This window comes from Dama dama, chromosome 25, assembly GCF_033118175.1.
Source record: "Dama dama isolate Ldn47 chromosome 25, ASM3311817v1, whole genome shotgun sequence".
In the NCBI taxonomy this organism is placed as follows: domain Eukaryota; kingdom Metazoa; phylum Chordata; class Mammalia; order Artiodactyla; family Cervidae; genus Dama; species Dama dama.
The window spans coordinates 22005126-22030257 of NC_083705.1; the positions used below are offsets into that span (position 1 = coordinate 22005126).

At 39.4% G+C, this 25132-nt stretch overlaps 1 protein-coding gene across 1 annotated transcript in view; it reads right to left on the minus strand.

Annotated features, from left to right (window-relative positions):
- The window catches only part of NLN (neurolysin), a 95129-nt gene that overhangs the window by 54084 nt on the left and 15913 nt on the right, over positions 1–25132 (minus strand). Inside the window, exons 2-3 of the mRNA XM_061129666.1 lie at positions 5380–5639; positions 499–647 (exon numbers count right to left, since the gene is read on the minus strand). Of these exons, the coding sequence (XP_060985649.1) occupies positions 499–647; positions 5380–5639 (409 nt within the window). The remainder of the gene's footprint in view (positions 1–498; positions 648–5379; positions 5640–25132) is intronic.

The window sequence follows — 25132 nt, forward strand, 5'->3', positions numbered from 1 at the left end:
TCAACATTGGTGATGAAAAGAGTCAAAACACTCAACGCAGACCCACCGAGAGATTTCATAATCCGTAATTTCTATGAGTCCTGAGAAATGTAAGAATGACAGAGAGGAATGGCTCTGCCATGCAGAATCAAACAGTAAGTCATCAGTTTTATGGCCAAAACCACATGATTTTTTATAGACAACTCAACTCCATTTGAGGTGCAATTTTTTCAAAATTCAAAGTTTTTCATTAAACTATTAAATTTCATGATAGTTAAAAAGTCTTAGATTTATAGATGTACACTCTTTTATTATACTTGGTCTTAAAATTTTTAAATGAATGTAATTAGTAGCTCAACTTAAACCTAAGTGGCATAATATAACAGTATGATGTGCCCTCTATTATAATAATTAGAAACAAAATCTAAGTGCATTCAAATACTTTTTATCATTGGTCAAACGCTTTTATGTCTTTATTGTTGGGTTTTTTCCTTTTAAAGGAATTGTAAGATCATTTACCTTTAAATGAACAACTCTCAGAAAGATATCTTGTCTCATGCTCATCTCAATATCAAAACGAGAAAGTCTTTTGTCTGCTTCTGTACTTGCAGCTCGTACTTCTTTGTCAGAGGAGACATGCTGGGGAAAGTCTAGCATGGTTCGTTCCACTGTTAACAGAGGAAAAAAACCACAGGGACTCATCAAGTCAGTACTAAGAAAAATACCTCATACACAGATGAATGATTATCCCAATATAAGTCTTTCATTACATATTTTCTCTAAAGGCTCCTAAGGCTTTTGAGAAACAGTGTCTAAAACAGGACTTTGCTATTCCAGGGGCATTGCTAAGAACAATAAGGGTGTACACTGAGTAATTAATGAAGTATGGTTAGAATATAATTTATTAACTGGGAATGTAGGGGGAAAAAGATATCCTTTTTTTAAAAAAAAATTTTATTGGAGTATAGTTGACTTAAAAAGTTGTGTTAGTTTCAGGAGTACAAAAAGGTGAATCAGTTATACATATACATATAACCACTCTTTTTAGATTCTTTTCTCATATAGGCCATTACTTAGTATTAAGTAGAGCTCCCTGTGCTATACAGTAGGCTCTTAATAGTATCTATTATATATATAGTACAGTGTATACATCAATCACAATCTTCCAATTTAAAAGATATAGTTCTCATACTGAGGCATTTTATAGTCTGGGAGTTGGGGGTAGGCAACAGTACATGAAAAGATAAACAATACCAGGACAGAGCAGCATAGCTGTGAAATGAATGGGACAGGAACTCAAAGGCAGCAATACCAAGGGCTGAGGCATTAAGCCATGCCCGTGGAGAAGGCTGGACCTTAGAGGATGGGCCGGGCGAGAGGAAGAGCTCACCTGGGGACTGCAGAAGTAGAGACCACAAGCATGGGGACTGGCAAGACAAAGCATGTTTAAGAAACAAGCAGGTGATTTAGAGGGATGGGTTTGTTTAGAAAAGGAGTTCTTAACCTTCACAATAGACTTTTTTTTTTTTTTTTTTTTTTTTTTTCCAGTGGGTTTTGTCATACATTGATATGAATCAGCCATGGATTTACATGTATTCCCAATCCCGATCCCCCCTCCCACCTCCCTCTCCACCCGATTCCTCTGGGTCTTCCCAGTGCACCAGGCCGGAGCACTTGTCTCGTGCATCCCACCTGGGCTGGTGATCTGTTTCACCATAGATAGCATACATGCTGTTCTTTTGAAATATCCCACCCTCACATTCTCCCACAAAGTTCAAAAGTCTGTTCTGTATTTCTGTGTCTCTTTTTCTGTTCTGCATATAGGGTTATCGTTATCACCTTTCTAAATTCCATATACATGTGTCAGTATGCTGTAATGTTCTTTATCTTTCTGGCTTACTTCACTCTGTATAAGGGGCTCCAGCTTCATCCATCTCATTAGGACTGGTTCAAATGAATTCTTTTTAATGGCTGAGTAATATTCCATGGTGTATATGTACCACAGCTTCCTTATCCATTCATCTGCTGATGGGCATCTAGGTTGCTTCCATGTCCTGGCTATTATAAACAGTGCTGCGATGAACATTGGGGTGCACGTGTCTCTTTCAGATCTGGTTTCCTCAGTGTGTATGCCCAGAAGTGGGATTGCTGGGTCATATGGCAGTTCTATGTCCAGTTTTTTAAGAAATCTCCACACTGTTTTCCATAGTGGCTGTACTAGTTTGCATTCCCCACAATAGACTTTTAATTTAACCAAAGTCATGAACCCTCCCCCAAATGCAAGCATTCGTACAAACATAAAAAGCTGCATATAATTTCAAATGATCCTCAGAAATCTCATATCCAATAAGCAGCTGAATACTGGGGCCCTTCCTGTTAAATGATAGTGGTAATGTCTTCTGTTCTCACTTTCACATATCAAACTTGGTTGTTGGATTTTTCAAACATTTGTATTTTGACTTTAATTAGCCAAAAATCTGATGTCTTGAAATAATCCATACTACAGCAAAAAAAAAAAAAAAAAAGAGTATCATTTATAGGGAAGTTTTGGCTAGGCTGTGACAATGAATATATTTTAATTTTACTCTTTAGCACTTTGAAGGTATTGTAAATAGGTAAAATTTACACATGTGATACATGGTAGACAGCAAAGCTACCCTTTACATAACAAGGAATTGTCCAGTTAAACAAGCTACCTTATGCATATCAGTCCTCTTAAAACATGGTTACAAAGAAAGCTATAAAAATGCCACAAATATCTAAACAAATTTATAGTGTCTGTTTTTAAAAAGATTAGATAATTATTATTTTAAGATTTGACTGAATATATCATGTTTTGTCCCTTGGTTAAAGAATGAATGGAACATATGATGTAGCATTTAATATTAATACATAGAGCATTTGTTTTAAGTGAATTAACTAGAGAGTTATAATTTTTGTTTATTTAATACTTTTTAAAGTTAGCTCAAAAAGATACTAAGAAGGAATCAAAATTGCTCAAGAACTTAAATGAGCAGAATGAAATGAAGAGTCTGAAACTGGAAACATTCTTAAACAAACAATAATACTGAAAACCATTTCCTTCCTTACTTTCCTACAAAGACCAGGAGCCAGACTTAAGCTCTCACTTTCAAACTACAAACAATGCTGATGCCCATTATGTGATGTTAGATAAAATGCGGTTTTAACAGCTATTGCAGGAGGCTGAGAACATACACAGATAAGAGAAACTTTTAAAAAATCTATTCTGAAATTCAAACATTTTTATGATTAACCCATGAAAATAAATTCACAGGAGAGGGAGAACAAATATCACAAAACTAAAGTTATATTTAAAAGATGTATGATTTGGGCAGAAAAAGCAGAATTTAAGATCATTCTGTTTTAAAAGATTTTTTCCCCACCTATTTTTACATTTCTTAAATGCGTAAGCTGTTACCGTGGCACACCATCATAGCCATAAGTGACTGAAAATGTGAGTGTGTGAACCAAGGACAAACCACTTACAGGGTAGAAGGGGAATATGAAACTGCCTGCTGAGAAAGTTCTGCTGAATGGGGACCAATTCCCTTCTTTCGACTAACTACAAGCCCAATCAGATTTTCTTTACTGAAGATTAAGTTCAAGGCTCATAGCAAAATTTAGTGGCCATTAATGAGAGTGAAAAAAAAAAAAAGTCACTGAGTCATGATTCTGTGTGAACCCATGGACTGTAGCCAAACAGACTCCTCTGTCTATGGAATTCAGGCAAGAATACTGGAGTGGGTAGCCATTCCCTTCTCCAGGGGATCTTCCTGACCCCGGGATGGAACCCTGTATTGTATGCAGATTCTTTACCGTCTGACCCACCAGGCAGAAGAGGGTGGCAGAAGATGAGATGGTTAGATAGCATCACCAACTCAATGCATATGAATTCAAGCAAGCTCCTTGAGATAGTGAAGGACAGGGAAGCCTGTTGTGCTGTAGTCCATGGGGTCGCAAAGAGTCAGACACGACTGAGCGACTGAACAGAAACGAGAGTGAAGAAGCTGGTAGTAAGCGGCAGAAACTGGAACAGAAATGCAGAGGGAAGAGAAAGTAGTCGAGTGCCTATATAATAGTAGGACACAGGGTAGGGAGCTCGTGGTATGGGTAAAGAGATGACTTGCTCACTAGGGCCGCTTAAGATTTTGGACAACCTTCCAAATTCCAGAATTCATACAAATGTTTATGATATTCAGTTATAGCCTATGTTCTTAGAAAGCCCAGTTACCACACAGTCAAGATTGTTTAGCCATAATTATCCTACAAAATTCTTTGTGATAACTGGCATGATTCTTCATTCCTTATAATTCAAAGGGTCTAATAGTTATATTGGGGGTTTCCCAGGTTGGGCAGTGGTAAAGAGTCCGCCAGCAATGCAGGAGATGCAAGAGGTGGGTTCGATCCCTGGGTCAAGAAGATCCCCTGGAGTAGGAAATGGCAACCTTTCCCAGTATTCTTGCCTGGAAAATTCCAGGGACAAAGGAGACTGGTGGGCTGCAGTCCATGGGGCTGCAAAGAGTCAGACATGACCGAGCAACTGAACACACAATAGTTAGATTACAAAAATAATATATTTTAAGTGTAGGAAATATGGAAAAATAGAGAAAAGTATAAAGAGTAAATTAAAAATCAACTATAAACTTAGTACCCAAGACACTGGACAGTATTAAAATTTGTTTTCTTTCTGTGTCCTTTTAATGTTACTAAATACTGCTCCTAAACATGATTTTAATGCCTGTTTACTGTTACAGAGGGTGAATGTACCATAATTTATTTAGCTATTCTACTAGTTGACACTTAGCAGTTAGTTGTTTCCAAGCTTTTGCTATGATAGAGTACCTGTTTATACATAAATTTATACATGATTTTTCCTATATCTGATTATTTCTTAGATTATACCTAAATAGGGAATTAATTATTGGGCTAGGGTATGCACTTCTTAAGGCTTCCCTGATAGCTCAGTTGGTAAAGAATCTGCCTGCAATGCAGGAGACCCCGGTTCAATTCCTGGGTCAGAAAGATCCGATGGAGAAGGGATAGGCTACCCACTCCAGTATTCTTGGGCTTCCTTTGTGGCTCAGCTGGTAAAGAATCCGCCTGCACGTCTTAAAAAGTTTTGATAGATATTGCTCTCCAGAAAGCAGCTGTAACAAGAGTGTATATTTTATAGCACCTCAGGCCACATAATAAAATTTTTTAACTTAGGTAATATAATTCCAAGCAATTATGAATCATTAATCATTTAAGCAATTACAAATCATTATGTAAAAATCAATGTCTTGTACAATTGGAAAATGAATTGTCGAGTCGGGAAGCATAAAATGCCTTATGATGCCCACAAAATGAAATATTGATATGCTTTTCCATCCTACTCACCTATATATTTCACTTCCACGTCTGCTAGTGCCTGCAAACAGTTCTCATAAGTTACCTCCTTAATGTCAAGCATTCCAATAGCATCATACACCTGTTTGGTCTGCGAGATGAGCTCCTCAGTTCTTGTTTTGATTTGCTCTGGTGAAAGATCCCATCTTAAAACATTTCTACCAGCTGCCATATAGGAAGACATTGCTTGAAGGGGAGACACCTCTTCTCTTCCTAAAGTCATTCTGAATAAAATTCTGGAACCACCAACTCTAAAAAGAATCAGAAAAAGGATAAAAATTAGGCATTCTGTTGGTCCAAAGTCAACAGACAAATGTGTATTATTTAATTAAATTTTAAATTAGAAAGAACTGTTTACTCAAATTGAGCAAATTTCTTTCAGGTGAATACATATTCATGAAACTAAATGCTCTTGTATTTACTTGTTTTCTTGACTAGTTACAGAGTTAATGGAATTTGGACTTTTCAAACACTGAATTACTTATGTAATTAAATCAGATAGAGAAATAAAGTTAGGTGTCAAAGATATAATATCGATAATTGTCCTTTATAAATTAAACCAGTAGTCTTTCTTAAACTTTTTTTTTTTGCTAATATTCACCCACTGTGTATGTAAACTCAATATTTTGATATTCAGGAATGAAGTATTTTCAAAATTCTCTTTATGTTGAACAATTTAAAAAATGTATTACCAAAATTTCATGTAAATCAACTATGTTGATTTGAATTTATGACTTAAAAAATAAAATCTGGTATGGTATTATCCTAAAAGATAAAGGGGGAAAAAAATTAAAAATTATACCAATCCTTTAACCCTTTAAATACTGAAACTAAAAATTGATGCCACATGCTTGCATATATATAGTTATGTAATTCTAGAGCTTATAAATAAAAATATTATGATAGCTAACATTTATTGTGTTTAGGTACTATACTGAATGCTTTCCAGTTAAAACTCACAATAACCCTATGAGGTAGATATTGTGATTATTTTTATTAGCCAACGGGGTCACTAAAGCACAGAAAAGTTAAGTAACTTGCCCAAGGTCACACAGCTGGCGATATAGTGAGAGCTAGGATTAAAAACCAAGAAGTAGAGAGCCGGAACCTACTCTCCTAACCACAATACTAAACTTAATTCCTATTATCTTACAAGGCCCCAAAACGACCTTATGATGTAGGCAGGACAATACTCCCCTTTAACAGATGATGCAGTTGAGGCTCAGAAAGGCTAAGTGACTGATTTAATGTCATTTGTTCAACAAATACTTATACGCATACACTATGTCTACTCCTTGTTACAGGTACCAAAGATAAAAACGCAAATTGACTGGGACCCTTCTATTTATAATATATATAATTTATAATATAGTGAAGACAAATTGATTAATAGGCAATTGTACTACATTGAGATGAGTTTTATAGGGTAAACAGGGAAAACTCTGAAATATCACAGAAGGAGCTTTTCTAGAAAGATTTTCTAAAAGGAACAATGAGCAAGCCAAGATCTGAACAATGTATAGAAATTATCCAAAAGTAAAGACTGTAAGGAATGAAAAATCTGAAAAGCTTAAGTATGGACTAGAGAATGAACAGCCTTGGGAATCATTTAAGAGTTCAGACCTACTCCAAGGGTCACGACAAAGCCACTGAAGGGTTTTAATCAGGTGAGAGATGAGAAAAGATATGTGTTTTAAACAAATCACTCAAATTATAATGAGTTGAAACGTTTAGAAAAGAGGGCTCATTCCAGAGGAAAGCTGTGATGGGAACTGGGGGATAATATTATGGAATACCTCACTAGGAAACAGGGGGAACTAGAGTGACTTAGAAGATATTCAGGAAGTAGAATCACTATGACTTGGTACTGAACGTATTTTAGGAAGAGGTGAGATGGTGTCTAGCCTTCTCTCTTGAACTAGAGGGACGGACAGAGGCACCATTGCTAAAATAGGGAACTTAGACAAAGGAGGAGGCTCTCTGGTGGGACACAGAGAAATTTGGTTTTGGATGCACCAAGTCTGAAGCGGCTGTGGTGCAAGTCAGCAAAATTCATTACTGTTGAATGTAACTGGAGTGACATGGGTGGTTGAACTGGCCCAAGGGAATCTGCAGAGGGAGAACAGACCAACCAGACCCTGACTCTAGTTTCATCATTGAAGTAGAAGGAAAGAAAACCAAATAGGAAGGGTTCAAGGAATTGTGAAAAGTGAACACTGAAAAAGGGAGGAGTGAATGACAGTATGAAATGTATGAATTTCAAGAAGACACAAAGTCTCTGTTGAATTCAGCAACAGGAATGTCACTGATGACTCTGGTAAGAGCAGTGTCAGCCAGGGGGCAGGGGTGGAAGTCAGATTACCATGACTGAGGGAATGGAGAAGGTGAAGAAGCGGACAGCGTGCACTTCAGCAACTCTCCATGGAGCTGGCTGTGAGAACAAGGAGACTGAGGGGTGTGAGTGTAAGGGGCTGAGACACAGAAAGGTACATTATTAACACGCGAGAAGCCTTAACCGTCTGACCCCCTTAACCGTCTCTCCTAATAACTGATGAAACATACTGGTTGATGGTTACACTCAAGACTGGCAGACTATTTTCCAATGTATTTCCACATTTCTCCTTCAACCAGCTGAATTATATATTAACCAAGAGTCAAGTTTATTTGTTACAAAACTGTTTATACTTATTATACTCATTTTCATGTAACTGAAGTATTTAACTGATTAAATGTGTGCCAAAAGAATGATCTGTTGTTTCGGTCAGCTATCTTGGGAATACTTTAAACATGACAGTTACTAAAAAACCAACCAAAAACCTGCTGTTAGAGAAGATTTAAAACAGAATTACAAAGATCCAGCAGGTTTCTTAACTCAGATCACTTATGTGTGTCTGGAGTGTTCCTGCTCCACTTTAAAGAGACTGAAACTGGAAATGAAAAATAATGCATTTTTGGTAGAGTTTACTCAAGGACAGTGAGGAATGCCGATCAGGTGATTCACATTTAACAAAAAGGCCTTGCTATTACATCAAAATATTTTTAAAATGCTCATTTATGTTTTGTTTGAATATGTTATTTGAGCAATTTGTCATTTTTAATGATTCTGTGTGAAACCAGTTTTTTAAATTAGTTATTAAATGACATCTGGGTTCAATCCCTGGTTTGAGAAGGGAACTGCAACCCACTCCTCCACTATTCTTGCCTGGAGAATCCCATGGACAGAGGAGAGCCCATCCCTACAGTCCATGGGATCGCAAAGAGTTGGACACGACTGAGCGACTTTCACTCACTCAGCCACTATTAAATGACATACGAAGTGGAACTTCCCTGGCAGTCCCATGGTTAAGACTGTACTTCCACTCCAAGAAGCATGGGTTTGACCCCTGGTTGGGGAACTAAGATCCCACATGCTGTACGGCTGGCCAAAAAAAAAAAGGGGACATATGGAGCAAGGTGCTAATGGAGGTAGGAAGAAGTGTCATCTGTCCCTGGGCAGAGCAATTTGTATGATACAGGAAGAGAGACGACAGTCTCAGCAAAATCAATGAAACAGGTAATATGGAAGTAGTTAGGCTACAGTAAAAACGATTGATGTCTGAATTTAAGAAACCAAAGGTTAACCCTGACAAGGATATTTTCCTGGAACTGGATGGCTGATATAAATGAGTTGAAGAGTGCAAAGAACCGACAGCTTGGTACTGGACAGACGGTCTTCGTGAACACTGGAGTCGGCAGTTTGATGGCTGGGCCTGGGAGCAGAAAGGAAGGCTGAACCAGGAACTAAAATTGTCAAAGAACGGGGGGGACCAACCAGGTGGGTGGGAGAGGACATCACAAGCAGGGTACTGTGAGCCTCAAAGGCATTTTTACGCTGCGGTGAAGAGGTGCTGGCCTATGAGCAGAGCTGGGGTAAGGAGGGAATCGGGAACAGAGAAGATATCAACCTTTCCTCCTTACTTTGTGATATGAGGTGTGGAAGAAAGAGGGATGTGGGGAAATACTTTCCTCAGAGCTAAATGGATTTCAATAAAGGTCAGGAAGAGAAAAGAGGATCCAGAGAATATGAAAAAATGGAGGAGTTTGTTTCCCATGGGACAAGGGTTCTGGAAATAACAAAGGATGAGCCCAAGTATGACCAATAGCTCAGCATGTGTTTTTTTTGTCCAGCTATTCACCTCTCCCCCTATCTGATCATATACACGCTTTCTTCCCAGGCCCCATGCATCCCCGACCCTCAGCACTGCTGTAGAGAAAGAGGTCTCATTCCCCCTGAATGTAACTGAGCAGGCTGCTGTCCTTGACCACAGGTGGCATCCATCTTAGAGAATGAGTGGAACCTGACTTAAACAATGAAATAAACACTGTGACTGGAAGAATAAAGGAAGTAAACCAAATATTTACTGACATCACTGATCCCTTAGAACAACTAATTCTGAAGCCTGACCTACAGCTAGACTTTCCAGTTATGCGAGTCTATTGTTGAAAGCCAGTTTGAATGTGGTTTTATGCTATTTGCCTCAAACAGGATCCTAGCTGAAAAGGGAATGAAAACTGATAAAGAAATGAGCAGAGAAAAAAATAAGAAGAAATGAGCAGAGAAAAAAACAAGACATACAGAGGTCAGAGTACAAGACCTTCCAAGCCTAGAGGGTCTCCCAGGCTTGGTGGTGGCCTAAAATAATAGGGAGGTGAAATGCAGTGTGTTGGCTGAAAATTTCCAAAATACATATTCCCACAATCCCTCATGGATACACAGAACTGAGGCCTTGAAGAAGGAGTGAGCCATGGCCCTGATTGGTTGGACTTCCAAGGAAGTTGCAGGACAGATGAAGAGGCTGGTCATGGGATCATTGAGGTAAGGCATAGTAAGAGGGACAATGATGAGTAAAACATAAGACTTCTACATCCCAATACTCTGCTCCTTTCACCACTCCTCTTAGTACAAACTAACTACTATGGACAAGTTTTCATTAATGCTAAATAGCTTTAAAAGAAAATTATGTCAAACATCTCACTGATATGATGACTTCCACTGGTTTTCATTTATTTCCTAACATTTATCAAAAGATGGAGTGTTTGGTCACAGCACACCTGATCTTAACTTGGTTAAACTGATGAAGACGTCAGCAGCTCTATCTTGGCTGAATGCCTATACCCATAACCACCCCTGTACAGCTTCTATGGCAACTAACAAGAAGCTACCTTAAAGTACTATGATTTCCTAAATGTAGATGCGGTAAGAAGAAAGGAACAGAAGTTAGAAATCATGATTTCATGGTCAACAGAACACATGACAATTTTAATCTTATACCTTCCTTTCTCACCGTCTGGGATTCTGTCGTAGTTCCATTCAGGATTTATAATTCTTGTTACTGAAGAAAAGGAATGGGGACAGAAGGATTCCCTAATACTTCTAACTAAAATATTTTGACCTATTGAGAATTTTCCTCCCTGCATCGTGTCTGCTTTCTCTCTTCCACTGTTTCTTTGCTGAGTATCCCTTCTTCTCTCCTTTATTACGATTTCAGTCTCACTGGGTGCTGTGGATGCTGGTACGCTGATCTGTTCCCTTCAGTGTCTCTGCAGCCCTGGGGAACTGCACTTGGGAGGAAAACCAGTGCACCTGCAGTCTTCCTAGCAACTGTGCTTCTACCCATGAGGATCGAGTGAGGATTTTTTATTGACTTTTTGCAACTGAGAGCTACAAAGTTTGAAAGCTGGCAACACACCATGATCTTGTCTTTCTCTACAGGAGTTATTACACACAGTTATGTGAACATGAAAATCTAGATTAAATCCAAGATTCCTACAGTCTAATTAAACTCGAGCTTTCCCGCCCCCTCTCCACAAACTCCCAGGCTGTCTATTATTTCAGTCCCAACCACACCTTCATTTTCTCCTCTGTCTTTGACGCACTTTCAACACACGGCTCTGAATTTCTAACCAAGAAATAATACAAAATACCATAGTAGAATTGATAGGAAGATGCATTTGCTGGGACTCTAGTCTCCTGTGTCCAAAAACCAAATATTTAGGCAAAGAAAGCAAGCAGCACAGATTTTGATTGAGATTACCAGGCTAAAGAATTTTGTTTTGACAAATGAGCATGCCATTGTTACTGTGAGTTAATAATTGTCTGGAAAAGTTTAGCAAAATATTTTATGGAATGTACTTTCAGAAATGTTCTGATTGGGACTTCCCTGGTGGTCCAGTGGTTAAGAACCCACCTGTCAATGCAGGAACACGGGTCCCATCCCTGGTCCGGGAAGATCCCACATGCCACTGAGCAACTAAATCCTCATGTCACAGCTAGAGAAAAAGGACCATGCACTGCAATAAAAGATCGTGTGTGCTGCAACTAAGACCCAACAGAGCCAAAAATAAATAAATATTATAAAGAAAGAAATACTCTAATTTACTGGGTTAATTTTCTTTCAAAGCATAGTTTAAAGGCCTCGATGTCCTTCCACAAGGTGTCCTTGACTGTGTCAGTTCATACAGCTCTGAGCTTGTATCACCTTTTAGCTGTGGCATACATTTTAGACACTGAAATAACTGTCATCCACTTGTTCAATTGGCTTGTGTTGTACGCCAAATCAGACTAGGACTTTTCTAGCACAATAACCATTGTACTTATCTGGTGTCACAACCCTACCATGTTGGTTAGCACACTGTAGATGCTTTATGTATTTGAAACGAGATGGTATTGACACGGCTGAAACATTACCACAACACTGTCTCCCTTCATTGTCACAAATAAACATCCATACAGGAAAGTGTGTCTTATTAGGGCCAGGACTAGTGTGAAACTCCACTACGTAAAATGTCACAATTTCCATTTCCCCAGAATTTATATTTAATCCATGCTCCCATCCTTTCCATATAGTGTTGTAGTTTACAGTTTGCATGGCATTTCCTGAAATTTGTCCCAATCTTTTAAAAATACTTGGCAAGTATTCCTAGTATTTACCTTGGAACTAATGCTTCTCTACAAGCTACGAGGGCTGCATTTCATGAACCTCTCAACTGGAATTTCTGTGTCTCTTTTAGTTAGTTCTTCTCTGGTTATTTTGTCAGAACCATGCCTTTTCAACCTTGATTCCCATTAGTCACAAAGTTGTCTTTTTCAGCCACTGATCTAACTAAATCACCTCCGCCTTACAACTTAGAAGCCACAGCTCAAGTCCAGGTTCCTTTCAGCAGAGCATACGGGACTCCTTAATTTTGGATTTCAACAAAGCCAAATCCCAGCCGTGCAACTCCCCAAGGCTCACCTGTTCCTTTAGGCACCTAGCATTCTTCTACCTTGAAGCCTCGAGCCAAGCAGCACTTTATCCCCTACATCTATCCTTTCTAACACAGTAGCCACATGTGGTTATTTATAGTAAACAAAACAAAAAATTTAGTTCTTTAGTTGCACTAGGCACATTTCAACTGCTCAGTAGCCACCATGGCAAGTGGCAACCATACTGGACAGTACAGACAGAGAATATTCCCATCAGAGCAGATAGATCTACACGACAGTGCTGCGCTAGGTGATTGCCTTTCAGGAATGAGACGCATGCCTGTACCCTCCTATTGGTATCCTTTCTCTTTTCGACTCGCAAAGCAGTTCCCTGGTGTCTTCTTTGGAGGAAAGAAAGAACAGAGACAATGAGGAAAGGAGGAGTCATTTACTGAGTAGTTTCTACGTGTCTGACTCTTTGCGACACCATGGACTGTACAGTCCATGAAATTCTCTGGGCCAGAATACCGGAGAGGGTAGCCTTTCCCTTCTCCAGGGGATCTTCCCAACCCAGGGATTGAACCCAGGTCTCCCGCATTGCAGGCAGATTCGGGCTTCCCTGGTGGTTCAGCTGGTAAAGAATCCGCCTGTAATGCGGGAGACCTGGGTTTGATCCCTGGGTTGGGAAGATCCCCTGGAGAAGGGAAAGGCTACCCACTCCAGTATTCTGGCCTGGAGAATTCCATGGACTGTATAATTCATGGGGTCGCAAAGAGTAGGACACAACTGAGTGACTTTCACTTCCTATGTGTCAGGCAATGTTAAAAACACTTATTTAACTAACAACATTCTGAGAAATACGTCTGAGGAAGCACTATTTTCAAGAGCATTAATGCAGAAGAAAAGACCTTATAGTTCTTTCCACAAGAAGCAGGCAGGGCCAAAAGACACCAAGAGTATAATTAAAATATAAAAAACACTTCCTATGAGATTGTGTATGTGTTATTCACTCGGTCGTGTCCGACTCTTTCTGACCCCATGGACTGTAGCCCACCCATCTCCTCTGTCCATGGAATTCTCCAGGCAAGAATACTGGAGTAGGTTGCCATTTTCTTCTCCAGGGGATCTTCTCGACCCAGGGATTGAACTCAGGTCTTCTGCATTGACAGGAGGGTTCTTTACCACTGAGCCACCAGAGAAGCCCTTAGACCCATATATCTAATACCTGCTGGATAACTCCACCTGGATGTCAATGGTCACCTCAAATCCAGTATGTCTAAAATTAAAGAGACCAATCTTCTTTAGGTCCCACAACCAAACTTTTCTTCTTGTACTCCTAACTAGTAAAAGGGGTATACTCAATGAAGATCACCAGTGTGCATCCAGTTGCCCAAGTCCAAAACCTCAGACTCTACAGATGTCTTCTGATCTACTTTCCAGACTGTCTGCAGATAATCTTCTTAAAAGGTAAGTTTGATCATGGTGCTCCTTCAGTGGCATGGTTCAGGATCAAGTTCTGACTTTATAGGCTTCAGGATCAAGTTCAAGCTGCTTAACATACAAGGCCCCATGGATCAGTCCCCTTTTCATGGCTTTCTCAACCATCTTTTTGCCCTCAAATCTCTGCTCTAGGCATAAGTAACTACTTTCGCATCTCCTAAAATTGTTAGGCTCTCTTCAGGCCTCTGCAGTGTTTTCCCTCTGCTTGGAACACCTTTCTTCTTCCTTACCTGAGGAGCAACACCTCTTCCATGTCTCATTTATCTTTCAGATCTCAGTTCAGACTTCATCTTCTCCAGGAAGGCTTCTTTGACCACCTCTAGCTGTTTTAGAATTTCTTTCTCTGTGCTCTTAATCTATTCTACATGCCCAGTGAACAAAAGCACTCATCACGCCGAAGACTATTCACCTACATACCCAGCTCTGTCGTCCATAGACTCTGAGCAGAGACTGGGTTTTAGTGATATCTGTAGACCCTGAACCTATCATAGTTCATGGTACATGCACATTTTAACCGTGACAAGTTTACCCAAAATTTTTCTCTTAAAGTTATTTGATTCATATTTTCCTTCTATCCACATGTTTAATATAAAAGTAGTTCCATCTGAGAGTGTTTAACGTCCATGAAGCATTATACAGATCCCTATTTTGCATTTAGGGAATACAGACCAGATAGAAGGGCTTCCCAGGTGGAGCGAGTGGGAAAGAACCACCTGCCAATTCAGGAGACACAAGAAACACGGGTTTGATCCCTGGATTGGGAAGATCCTCTGGAGGAGGGCATAGCAACCAACTCCAGTATTCTTGCCTGGAGAATCCCATGGACAGAAGAACCTGGTAGGCTACAGTTTCAAGGGGTCGCTAAGTGTTGGACATGACTGAAGCAACTTACGTTGTTATGTGCACACACTCATGGAGACTAGACAGAATGGCAGATATTGGATACTTAAGTATCCTGAATACTGCTAATAATTTTTCTTCTGAATGAACTGTTGCCACTGAATCAGATGCCACTGTTACTCCTGAATCAGATTCAGGAGTAATATTTACCAGTTAGTTATTGAGCCTCCCACTTTGCATATTTACATCAGGATTGCCAGGAGAAATATCAACAACCTCATATATGTAGATGATAACATTCTAATGGCAGAAAGCGAAGACAAACTAAAGATTAGCCTCTTGATGAGGGTGAAAAAGGAGAGTAAAAAAACTGGCTTGAAACTCAACATTCAAAAAATTAAGATCATGGCATCTGGTCCATCACTTCATAGAAGGGGAAAAAGCAGAAGCAGTGACAGATTTTATTTTGCTGGACTCCAAAATCACTATGGACAATGACTGCAGCCATGAAAGACCCTTCCTCTTTGGAATGAAAGCTATGACAAACCTAGACAGCATATTATAAAGCAGACACATCACTCTGCCAACAAAGGGTCTGTATAATCAAAGTTACGGTCTTTCCAGTAGTCACGTATGGATGAAAGAGTTGGCTGGGTGCTCAAGAATCGATGCTTTCAAATTGTGGTGCTGGTGAAAACTCTTCACAGTCCCTTGGACAGAAAGAAGATCAAACCAGTCAATCCTCAAGGAAATCAACCCTGAATATTCATTGGAAGGACTGATCCTGAAGCTCCAATACTTTGGCCACCTGATGCAAAGAGCTGACTCGTTGGAAAAGACCCTGATGATGGGAAAGATTGAAGACAAAATGAGAAGAGGGCAGCAGAGATTGAGATGGTTAGATGGCATCACTGACTCAATGGACATGAGTCTGAGCAAACTCTGGGAGATAGTGAAGGACAAGGAAGCCTGGCTGCTACAGTCCATGGGGTCACAAAGAGTCAGACATGACTTAGCGACTGAACGACAACAAGAAGAAGCCCCTAACAAAGTTAAGCACCTGGTATTTGAGCCACTAGTGTTCCAGACAACAGCTTTTACATTTGCAGACCTTTTAATTTGACTTAGGATCAAAATGTTTTATGAACAGAATGTTCTGGAATTAAATGCCTTAGGATAAGTCAACTTTAACAGTAAACAGAGAAATCACATTCTTGGCCAAGATTGTTTCTTTTGATGTTTTTAGTGGAATTAATGTCCAGAAAGACCATTCTGGCTTGGTTTTTAAGTTTACAGAAAATATAATTAAAATACAAAAAAATGGTACTTCTATCTCCACTTATTCCCACTTTCTTTCTCTGAATTTTAAAGAATGATGTGTCCCCTAACTCATGGTCTTCAGCTTTTGAATTCTTGCAATTTTCTCATGTACTGACTACACTGCCTTGTTTATCACTGATTCTTCTACCAAAACAGCTCTGGCAATGTCGCTTTTCTGCTTTCCTAGTCCTTCAACTTTTCTGACCATTTCTTCTTAGTCTCCTTTGCTGGCTTCTCTTCCTGTAACCATTCAAAAAAAGTTGGGTGTTTTCCATGAGTCCATCCAGATGTCAAGCTGGGGCTCCAGACCCATAGATATCTCAAATGCAACACACTCAAAACATGATCTTTCTTCTGAATTCTCAGCCTCAGTTTAACACTCTTCACCTATTCTCCTAAGCTAGAAACTGGTCACACATGTGAATGAGTATCATCATCACCCCTAATATTTATTGAAAGTCTATTAATATGCCAGGCACTATACCAAGAGCTTACATGCATTTTCTTATTTAATCCTCCCAACCACCCAAATCCATACCATTTCTGTCCTTTATTGAACCCATCTTTGCATGAAATGTTCCCTTGGTATCTCTAATTTTCTTGAAGAGATCTTTAGTCTTTCCCATTCTGTTGTTTTCCTCTATTTCTTAGCACTGATCGCTGAGGAAGGCTTTCTTATCTCTCCTTGCTATTCTTTGGAACTCTGCATTCAAATCGGAATATCTTTTCTTTTCTCTTTTGCTTTTCACTTCTCTTCTTTTCACAGCTATTTGTAAGGTCTCCTCAGACAGCCATTTTGCTTTTTTGCATTTCTTTTCCATGGGGATGGTCTTGATCCTCGTCTCCTGTACAATGTCATGAACCTCAGTCCATAGCGCATCAGGCGCTCTATCAGATCTTGTCCCTTAAATCCATTTCTGACTTCCATTGTATAGTCATAAGGGATTTGATTTAGGTCATACCTGAATGGCCTAAAGAAATGGCTTCAAGAAACTTACCAAGGGAACATTTCATGCAAAGATGGGTTCGATAAAGGACAGAAATAGTATGGACCTAACAGAAGCAGAAGATATTAAGAAGAGGTGGCAAGAATACTCATAAGAACTATACAAAAAAGATCTTCACAACCCAGATAATCACAATGGTGTGATCACTCACCTAGAGCCAGACATCCTGGAGTGTGAAGTCAAGTGGGCCTTTGGAAGCATCTCTACGAACAAAGATAGTGGAGGTGATGGAATTCCAGTTGAGCTATTTCAAATCCTAAAAGATGATGCTGTGAAAGTGCTGCACTCAATATGCCAGCAAATTTGGAAAACTCAGCAGTGGCCACAGGGCTGGAAAAGGTCAGTTTTCATCCCAACCGCAAAGAAAGACAATCCCAAAGAATGCTCAAACTATTGCACAATTGCACTCATCTCACACACTAGTAAAGTAATGCTCAAAATTCTCCAAGCCACGCTTCAGCAATACACGAACCATAAACTTCCAGATGTTCAAGCTGGTTTTAGAAAAGGCAGAGGAACCAGAGATCAAATTGCCAACATCTGCTGGATCATCCAAAAAGCAAGAGAGTTCCAGAAAAACATCTATTTCTGCTTTATTGACTATGCCAAAGCCTTCGACTGTGTGGATCACAATAAACTGTGGAAAATTCTGAAAGAGATGGGAATACCAGACCATCTGACCTGCCTTTTGAGAAAGCTATATGCAGGTCAGGAAGCAATAGTTAGAACTGGACATGGAACAACAGACTGGTTCCAAATATGAAAAGGAGTATGTCAAGGCTGTATATTGTCACCCTGCTTATTTAACTTATATGCAGAGTACATCATGAGACATGCTGGGCTGGAAGAAGCACAAGCTGGAATCAAGATTGCAGGGAGAAATACCAATAACCTCAGATATGCAGATGACACCACCCTTATGGCAGAAAGTGAAGAGGAACTAAAAGGCCTCTTGATGAAAGTGAAAGAGGAGAGTGAAAAAGTTGGCTTAAAGCTCAACATTCAGAAAACGAAGATCATGGCATCTGGTCCCATCACTTCATGGCAAATAGATGGGGAAACAGTGGAAACAGTGGCAGACTTTATTTTTTGGGGGCTCCAAGATCACTGCGGATGGTGATTGCAGCCATGAAATTAGATGCTTACTCCTTGGAAGGAAAGTTATGACCAACCTAGATAGCATATTAAAAAGCAGAGACATTACTTTGCCATCAAAGGTCCATCTAGTCAAGGCTATGGTTTTTCCAGTGGTCATGTACGGATGTGAGAGTTGGACTGTGAAGAAGGCTAAGCGCCAAAGAATTGATGCTTCTGAACTGTGGTGTTGGAGAAGACTCTTGAGAGTCCCTTGGACTGCAAGGAGATCCAACCAGTCCATCCTAGGGGAGATCAGTCCTGGGTGTTCATTGGAAGGACTGATGCTGAAGCTGAAACTCCAATACTTTGGCCACCTCATGCGAAGAGTTGACTCACTGGAAAAGACCCTGATGCTGGGAGGGATTGGGGGCAGGAGGAGAAGGGGACGACAGAGGATGAGATGGTTGGATGGCACCACCAACTCCATGGACATGAGTTTGGGTAAACTCTGGGAGTTGGTGATGGACAGGGAGGCCTGGCGTGCTGTGATTCATGGGGTCACAAAGAGTTGGACACAACTGAGCGACTCAACTGACTAAAGCAGCTAAGATGTAGGCATTATTAACACAATTTTCTTGGGCAGAGAAATAGTGCACTCAAGGTCACACAGGTGGTATGGAGCTGGAATTTAAACCCTAATTACAAAGCCCATGTTCTTAACTACTGTGCTATATTCATGTTGCACCTGAATCTTAGGGGGAAAAAAAATCAGATTTGTCACTATTTGTATCTCCCTGATTTTCCATCCTGATCGTAATGAGGAGAGAAGGTAGGTAGGTAGCTAAAGCATATACACTGACATCACTTGTCTGATTTCTCTGTACCACTCTCTGAAGGGTTTCTGTCGGGACTGTGGAAGGGTGCCCCACTTCAGGTGTCACCCAGCTCTGAGAAACAGACCAAGCAGGCTTGTGCACCTTTTAGTTACCTATGTCTAAAGAGTTGTTGTTGTTGTTCTGTCGCCCAGTCATGTCAGACTCTTTGTGACCCCATGGACTGCAGCATGCCGGTCTCCCTGTCCCTCACCATCTCCCAGAGTTTGCCCAAGTTCAAGTTCATTGCATTGGTGATACCATCCAACCATCTCATCCTCTGATGCCCTCTTCTCCTTCTGCCTTCAACCTTTCCCAGCATCAGGGACTTTTCCAATGAGTTGTCTGTTTGCATCAGATGACAAAAATACTGGAGCTTCACCTTCAACATCAGTCCTTCCAGTGAATATTCGGGATTGATCTCCCTTAAGACTGACAAGCCCAGGCTGGATGCATGAGACAAATGCTTGGGCCTGGTGCACTGGGAAGACCCAGAGGAATCGGGTGGAGAGGGAGGTGGGAGGGGGGATCGGGATGGGGAATACTTGTAAATCCATGGCTGATTCATGTCAATGTATGGCAAAAACCACTACAATATTGAAAAGTAATTAGCCTCCAACTAATAAAAATAAATGAAAAAAAAAAAAAAAAAAAAAGACTGACTGGTTTGATTTCCTTGCTGTCTACGTACTTTCAGGAGTCCTCCAGCACCACAGTTTGAAGGCATCAAAAAAGTAAAACAACTCAAACTGAGACAAGCTGATGGCGACCCTTTGCACTCAGGCCTCACTTCTTCCAGAGTCCTTTGATTATTTTTAGGTAAGCAAGTATACCACTTGATGAAGTGTATGCCTAGCAAGTTCCAAATGCTTTCTTAAGGTACTCAGGCAAACCTATAATACACATTTCTTGAACACAAGGTTCAGTTGAGGCATCCTATGCAATGAATGCTAGTTCTTTAATCCCTGGTGATTTCTCAGGTAAAGATACTGATTTGTTACCATCCTCTGTGAATATGCCTCCATTGCAGATTATATCTCCCACTCCCAAAAGGGCTCGTTACAAAGGACTTTCCCAAGAAATAAATTATTTGATTTGCTCATTCCTTTAGTAAATACTGAGATTAGGAAGATGAATAAGATCACAGTTCCTGCCTTTCAGCTTATAGACTTGTGAAGAAGAGACACAGAGATAGATGAGAACGTCAGGCAGCAAATTTTATACGAATAAAGTAATGGGGAATTTGTAAGACAGAACAAGTAACTCTACCTTGGAGAGATTCTTATATTTCTAAGCGTGCACACACATAACCGTAGAACTTGGTTTTCCTCTTTTATATTCTTTGTATAAAATACTTTATTATTATTATTAGCTGTCAGTAAACAGTTAATAGAATTTATATAGAATAGCTTGTGCTCAGTCACTCCAATCATGTCTGACTCTTTGCGATCCCATGGACTGTAGCTCAACAAGCTCCTCCGTCCATGGGATTTTCCAGGCAAGAATACTAGAGTGGGCTGCCATATCCTCCTCCCAGGGATCTTCCCGTTCAAGGGATCGAACCAGTATCTCCTGCATTGCCAGTGGATTCTTTACCACTGAGCCCCTGGGGAAACCCCTAGAATAGCTTACTTTTATTTTATTTTGATTAGTATTTATGGAAGGTCTTCTAAGTATATTCTAGGAAATGTTACTCATATTAGTTGCTTATAACTTCTAAATTCTAAGTTTAATGTTTTAGGGTCTATATGTCAACTGCATCTATAAAATCTGAATTGAAAAATTTAAAAATAAATGATACTTCTCCTGAAGAGTGTTTTGGTCTTTTCTCTCTTTTTTTAAGTTCTGTTAGGAAAACAGCACAAGTTTATAAATTAAGCTCCTCTATAGTACCTAGTACGTGGTAAATATTTGTTGAATGAACTAACATCTGTGTGAATACTGAATGCCAGTCATAGGTTAGTTGGAGATACACTAGGATGGCTGAGTGATCTGTTCTTCCCAGGCAAGGCCAAGAATGAAGAAAACATCCTCCTTCTCATTCCACTAGAAAGTAAGTTCTTTGAGAATGAAGACTGTATCTTAGTTATCTTTTTACTTCTAGGCAAATGTGGAAGAATGTATCGGCACATAGCATATATGTTGCAACTGTTAAATCAAGTATAAGAAAGCAATACAAAATCTAAATTAGCCTGCCTTATAATGATTATTAAATTCAGCCCCAGACACTAAGTAAATACATTGATAAAACAATCAAGAGAAACTTCTAGGATAATAAAGTTGCTGAAGAAAAGTAATTAAAATAAGGGATATATCATAAAGATACTTTGAGTCATGGACAGATTATCTACGGGACATGCCAGTACACTTAGAAAGCAGTCTTACAATTCAACTGCTCTTGCTTCCACCTGCTGGCATAGGAAAGTAATTTTTAGATTGGGCAGAAAATGTTAAGCACCTCTAGAAAGAAACTATATGAAAAGTTTGAATTTTCAAAGTATTCTTGAAAAGGTAACAGTATGCTTCCTATAAACAGCCATTTACAAAAAGGTACACCATGAACTCAGCTACAAACATACTGAGTACAGAGCAGAATTATCCTAAACATGGAGATTTTCCAGTGGTCTTTATTCTGAGTACTTCCAGTAGCTGATGAAGTCAAAAGCATTATCCATTTTCTCTCATTATGCCATCCCATTTTTATATTCACAAACATAGCACTTAAGTTTGATGACTAAAGTGACCAGGGAAACAATGATGGTTCAATCTCCGTCTTACACAGTGAAAACATACTATTTGGAAACAGTACCGCATATAATCTCAGTGTGTACAATTTCCTCTATCAACAAGGCTTAAGAGTAGACCTAATTATATTATATGAAGGCTCCCCTGGGAATGAAGGATTCACTTCCAACTCTTTCTTAAAATGTTAGGGAGCCATTTAGAAAAAAATGGAAAAAGTAATTTTATTTTAGATTTTGGAATGTAATGGAAGTAAGTCCTTGTTTCCAAATTTCAATGCAAATAAATGAAAAAAGGACTCTTCAAAGTCATCTTTTCCAAGAAACAGGAATAAAAAAAAAGTTTGAAAGAAATGGCTTAAAGTATTATGAAGCACTGTGATACTAGAGATGTTTCTAATATTTCTACTTTTAATAAACAGAACTTTAAGAAAAGGTTCCTATCACTAAGTTTTTATAGGATGAAATAGGAAAGTGGCAGATTCTGAAAAATAAGAAAAATAATAGAATAATAGTAAAAATTGACTTTCTTCTAGTTTCGTGTAGAGGACAGTGGTTTCCTAATTATAAATTTTAAATAAAGTTACTATAAATGGACACGCAAAGACTTTTTTTCTTAAATCTTTTAACTGGCTAAGAAAAGCCACCTGAGACTCTGAAGCATCTAGAATAGAGTGCTGTCACAAATGAAATCAAGACCTTCAATAATTCAATAGTAAAGGGTCTACCACATACATGGAAAACCACAACTCAAAAAGACATTCCATTTTTATTTTTCTCTGGGAGGATGAATAAATTGCTTCTGGCACATTTTATTGGTGTTTGGGGCATACTTTTCAGAATTGAAATCCTTAATAAATTACTCAGGAGAGAGATTTCTCTCCTCAGTACATTGCTTAGTACTTAGTCCTTTTTTGGGGTCATCTATGTGTGGGTTTTGTTGCGTGAACAACGATGTCTAAATCCTCTTCCTAGGCTTGGGTAATAACTAGTTTGCTTTTCTTTTTAAAGACTGGTTCAACCACAAATGAATGTTCATTATTTTCACATGTGACAATGGGATTGTGATTATATATTTTTGAAAAAAGTTTATCTCAGAGCTACATGAAATACTTATGATCAAAGTAACATTGGGCATATGTTTCAAAATAATTGGAGGGTGAAGAGGTACATGGAAAGAGTTTGGCCATGAGCTGACAATCAAAAAAAATTTTTTTAATTGGAGGATAATTGCTTTACAATGTTGCGGTGGTTTCTGCTATACAACATGAATCAGCTCTAAGTGTACACATATCCCCTCCCTCTTAGACCTCCCTCCCACCCCCATCCCACGCCTTCAGGTCATCCCAGAACACCAAGCTGAGTTCCCTGGGTTATACAGCAGCTTCCCAATACCTATCTATTTCACACACGGTAGTATATATATTTCAATGCCGCTCTCAATTTATCCCCCCTCTTCTTCCCCCACTGTGTCCACAAGTATGTTCTCTATGTCTGTGTCTGCATTCCTGCCCTGCAAATGGGTTCATCACTGCCATTTTTCTATCTAGATTCTATATACAATGAACTGACCATTTTAAAGCTATCCTAATTTCATGACTTTTAGTTATGACTGAAAATTTACACACTAAAAAGTAAAAAAAAAAAAAAAAATTAAAAATAGCTCTAGTTGCTATTCTAAACTCAGACATGTGATTGGAAAAACATGATAACTTAACATTAAAAAACCCACACGAGCTGATAAGCAGATTAAAAGGGATAATAAATGGAGTACACCCCAAGAAGAAATTAAAGCACATATAAGGAGAAACTAGAGGCACTTCCCAGGTGGCACAATGGTAAAGACTCTGCCTGCCAATGTGGGAGATGCAAGAAATCCGGCTTATAATCCTTGGGTAGGGAAGATTCCCTGGAGAAGGAAATGGCAACCCCCTTCAGTATTCTTGCTTGGAAAATTCCATGGACAGAGGAGCTTGGTGGGACCACAGAGAGTCAGACAGGACTGAGTGACTGCGCATACACACACCTAAGAAGAAACTAGAGCACAAAATATATTTGACCAGAAAATGAAGATTCATAAATTCACAGTGGGAAGGGGCCTAAAAAATCAGCTGGTTCAAATTCTTGAATTCAGAACAAAGCTCAGTGATATTACGTCAGGAAGTAATCATTGCAGATACAGTGAATGTTACATTATAAATGGATTATTAGAGAAGCCTCAAAGTGATACCGCTTTCTAGTGTATCTACAACTTAAGGCTGACAAGCTGGAGCACAAGTATTAGGCGGCTGGCTTGCGACATCATCCAGTTAATGAATAAACCTCTCGTTGCTGTTTGGCCATTACCATCAATAAAAACAACGTCAAACATTTACACAGCAGGCACTACTTTACATACACGAACTCATTTAATCTTTGAACACTGTGACAGAGACTCTATTATCTTCATTTTTAGAAATGAAACTGAGGCACAGAGAGGTCAAATCACTTATCTAAGATCACTCATCGAAGGTAACTCCAGCATCAATGCTGTTAAATACATACCAGCAATCACACCAGTCACTCTGGCAATTCGGCCATTCTCTTCAAGTTACCCATAGTTATTAACCCAACACCCATTTCTTGATTCCCTCCTGTCCTAATTGAGACAGGCAGACATAATCAGAGGACATGGGCCATGTGGCTCTATGTTGACCCATGCCATGTTCCAATTATCCTGCTGGTCTGGCCCTTCTTCTACGGGGAATTCAAACGTCATTTACTTTTGTGAAAGTGAAAGTCGCTCATTTGTGTCCGACTCTTTGCGACCCCATGGACTATGCAGTCCACAGAATTCTCCAGGCCAGAATACTGGAGTGGGTAGCCTCTCCCTTCTCCAGGGGATCTTCCCAACCCAGGGATCGAACCCTTGACAGACTATGTGAGAAAGGAAAACAACAAGGATACCTTGTATTTAAGTTACTTCAAGATGATAAAAATGATTTCAAATTCTTAGACTGTATATCAAAAGTGAAAGTTGCTCAGTTGTGTCCGCCTCTTTGCAACCCCATGGACTATACAGTCCATGGAATTCTCCAGCTCAGAATACTGGAGTGCGTAGTTGTTCCCTTCTCCAGGGGATCTTCCCAACCCAAAAGCTACTCTTTAAAGCAGAGAAGAGAG